The sequence below is a fragment of the Penaeus monodon genome, chromosome 15 (genome assembly GCF_015228065.2).
Source record: "Penaeus monodon isolate SGIC_2016 chromosome 15, NSTDA_Pmon_1, whole genome shotgun sequence".
Classification (NCBI taxonomy): Eukaryota; Metazoa; Arthropoda; class Malacostraca; order Decapoda; family Penaeidae; genus Penaeus; species Penaeus monodon.
The window spans coordinates 31612378-31614504 of NC_051400.1; the positions used below are offsets into that span (position 1 = coordinate 31612378).

A 2127-nucleotide genomic window follows, 5' to 3' on the forward strand; every position below is an offset into this window, starting at 1 on the left:
CAGGTTAAGAACCCCTGCTATAATTTATACTTACAAAGTTATTTTTATGATATATAATGCAGCATCCATGAATGCAAATATAATTGTTTTTTAAAACTAACCTACAAAGAATATGGAAAAAGAAAATCTCTAGAATGAGCCATATAGAAAACAGAGTATTAGTTAGATTATGTAGGGTACTATTTTAAAATTAGTTTGCTTCTTTACTGTTCTTTCTATTACTTACTTACTTTTTTTAATCTCCATAATGAGGAGGCTAATTCTATTTATTTGATTATTTTTCATAGACGGCTTTACTTTAATATGAAAAATATGATATTCAGTCAACCACAATGTATTATCATTAATCCATTTCAACATTCTGCAGGTAATTGCAAGGCACTGGTGAAAACAAAACCATGGGTGACTGCAGCGATCTTGACCGTCAGATTGAGCAGCTGCGGCGCTGTGAGGTCATAAAGGAAGCAGAGGTCAAAGCACTCTGCGCCAAGGCACGGGAAATCCTTGTGGAAGAGAGTAATGTACAAAGAGTGGATTCACCTGTTACAGTAAGTTCATTCAGTTCTGTTTTTTTCTTTTTTCCTTTGATATACATTTATCAATCTATGTAAGATATGTGTGCATTTATGTGTACACATATACCTATACCTAAATATGATATTTTTAAGCTAGCATTAGAATACAAACCTAAATTATATTATTTCAAAATGTAATATGCGATATGAAGTATTTTTGATTTGACACCTGTAATATCTTGTATTTAATAATTTCAGGTATGTGGAGACATTCATGGACAGTTTTATGACTTAAAAGAATTATTTAAAGTTGGTGGAGATGTGCCAGATACCAACTACCTCTTTATGGGAGACTTTGTTGACAGAGGCTTCTATAGTGTGGAAACTTTTCTCCTACTTTTAGCACTGAAAGTAAGAAGTAGCACAAGTTATGCTTGAGTGTTTAGGAACATGTGTTGTTAGGTGTAATATTTATGTTTCTTTGATTAAGGTAACAGCTTGAAATTTAATCTACATTAACTTATTGCACACGAACAAGTTATTTCAGTTTTGAATCTCCCACGCAGGTTCGATACCCAGACAGAATCACATTGATCAGAGGCAATCATGAGTCACGACAAATTACTCAAGTATATGGTTTCTATGATGAGTGTTTAAGAAAATATGGAACCATCACAGTATGGCGATACTGCACAGAAATTTTTGACTACCTATCACTGTCTGCTATTATTGATGGCAAGGTAAGAAGTTTGTATGAGCCTGTTGAAGAGGGTTTCCAGATGGGAATCTTGATGAGAGAAAGTATACTGAGAGGAGAAAGTAACCACACATTACTTGGAATAATGGGTGCTTTCATTTTCAGTGATGTCTAGAATATTTAGTATCACTGCCTGTGTTTACAGTGTTACAGATATTTTAGATTTAGAAGAGGAAAGTATGGTGAACATTCTTTAGAAGTAATGTGTTCTAAATATCTCCCAGAGTAATGTTGTAGTAGTCTATAATTTTAGTTGGCTTTGTAACCTTTACATTGCTAGCTCTCTACTGCACAACATTGAAAATTTGTATAGCTGTTGTGTGTGACTTCAATTTTCTGTAATGAAAATATGAGGTGGAAAGTGGAACTTAAGAAATTTTTTAAATATTTATTATATCAGTGAATATTTTTCTCATTTAGTATTGTCCATATTCTTTTTCCATAGATTTTTTGCGTACACGGAGGTTTATCACCAAGCATTCAAACACTAGATCAGATACGTACTATTGACCGCAAGCAGGAAGTTCCCCATGATGGCCCTATGTGTGATCTCTTATGGTCTGACCCTGAAGGTAAGTTTCATTTCAGGAAACTGAGAAAATGGGTGAATAGTAATCAAATGAATAGAAAGCTTTAAAAGATTAGAGCATAAAAAAATACTTGGTATCTGATACAGTAATAACCATATTTCAGAATGAAATTCATGTACCTTTTTGCCAAAAATACTAAAGATTTACCAAAAAAAATTGCCTAATTATTCATTTTTAGGTGTTATTTGTTCTGTGAGCCTCAACTAACTCATAGTGTTTTTGATGAGCAAAAAGACAAAATTATATAATGTAAGAATGTATGTGT

At 32.8% G+C, this 2127-nt stretch overlaps 1 protein-coding gene across 1 annotated transcript in view; it reads left to right on the plus strand.

Annotated features, from left to right (window-relative positions):
• The window catches only part of LOC119581943 (serine/threonine-protein phosphatase 4 catalytic subunit), a gene marked incomplete in the record, with an annotated part of 12638 nt that overhangs the window by 3333 nt on the left and 7178 nt on the right, over positions 1-2127 (plus strand). Inside the window, 4 exon segments of the mRNA XM_037930115.1 lie at positions 368-548; positions 774-926; positions 1082-1255; positions 1718-1844. Coding sequence (XP_037786043.1) covers positions 399-548; positions 774-926; positions 1082-1255; positions 1718-1844 — 604 coding nt within the window.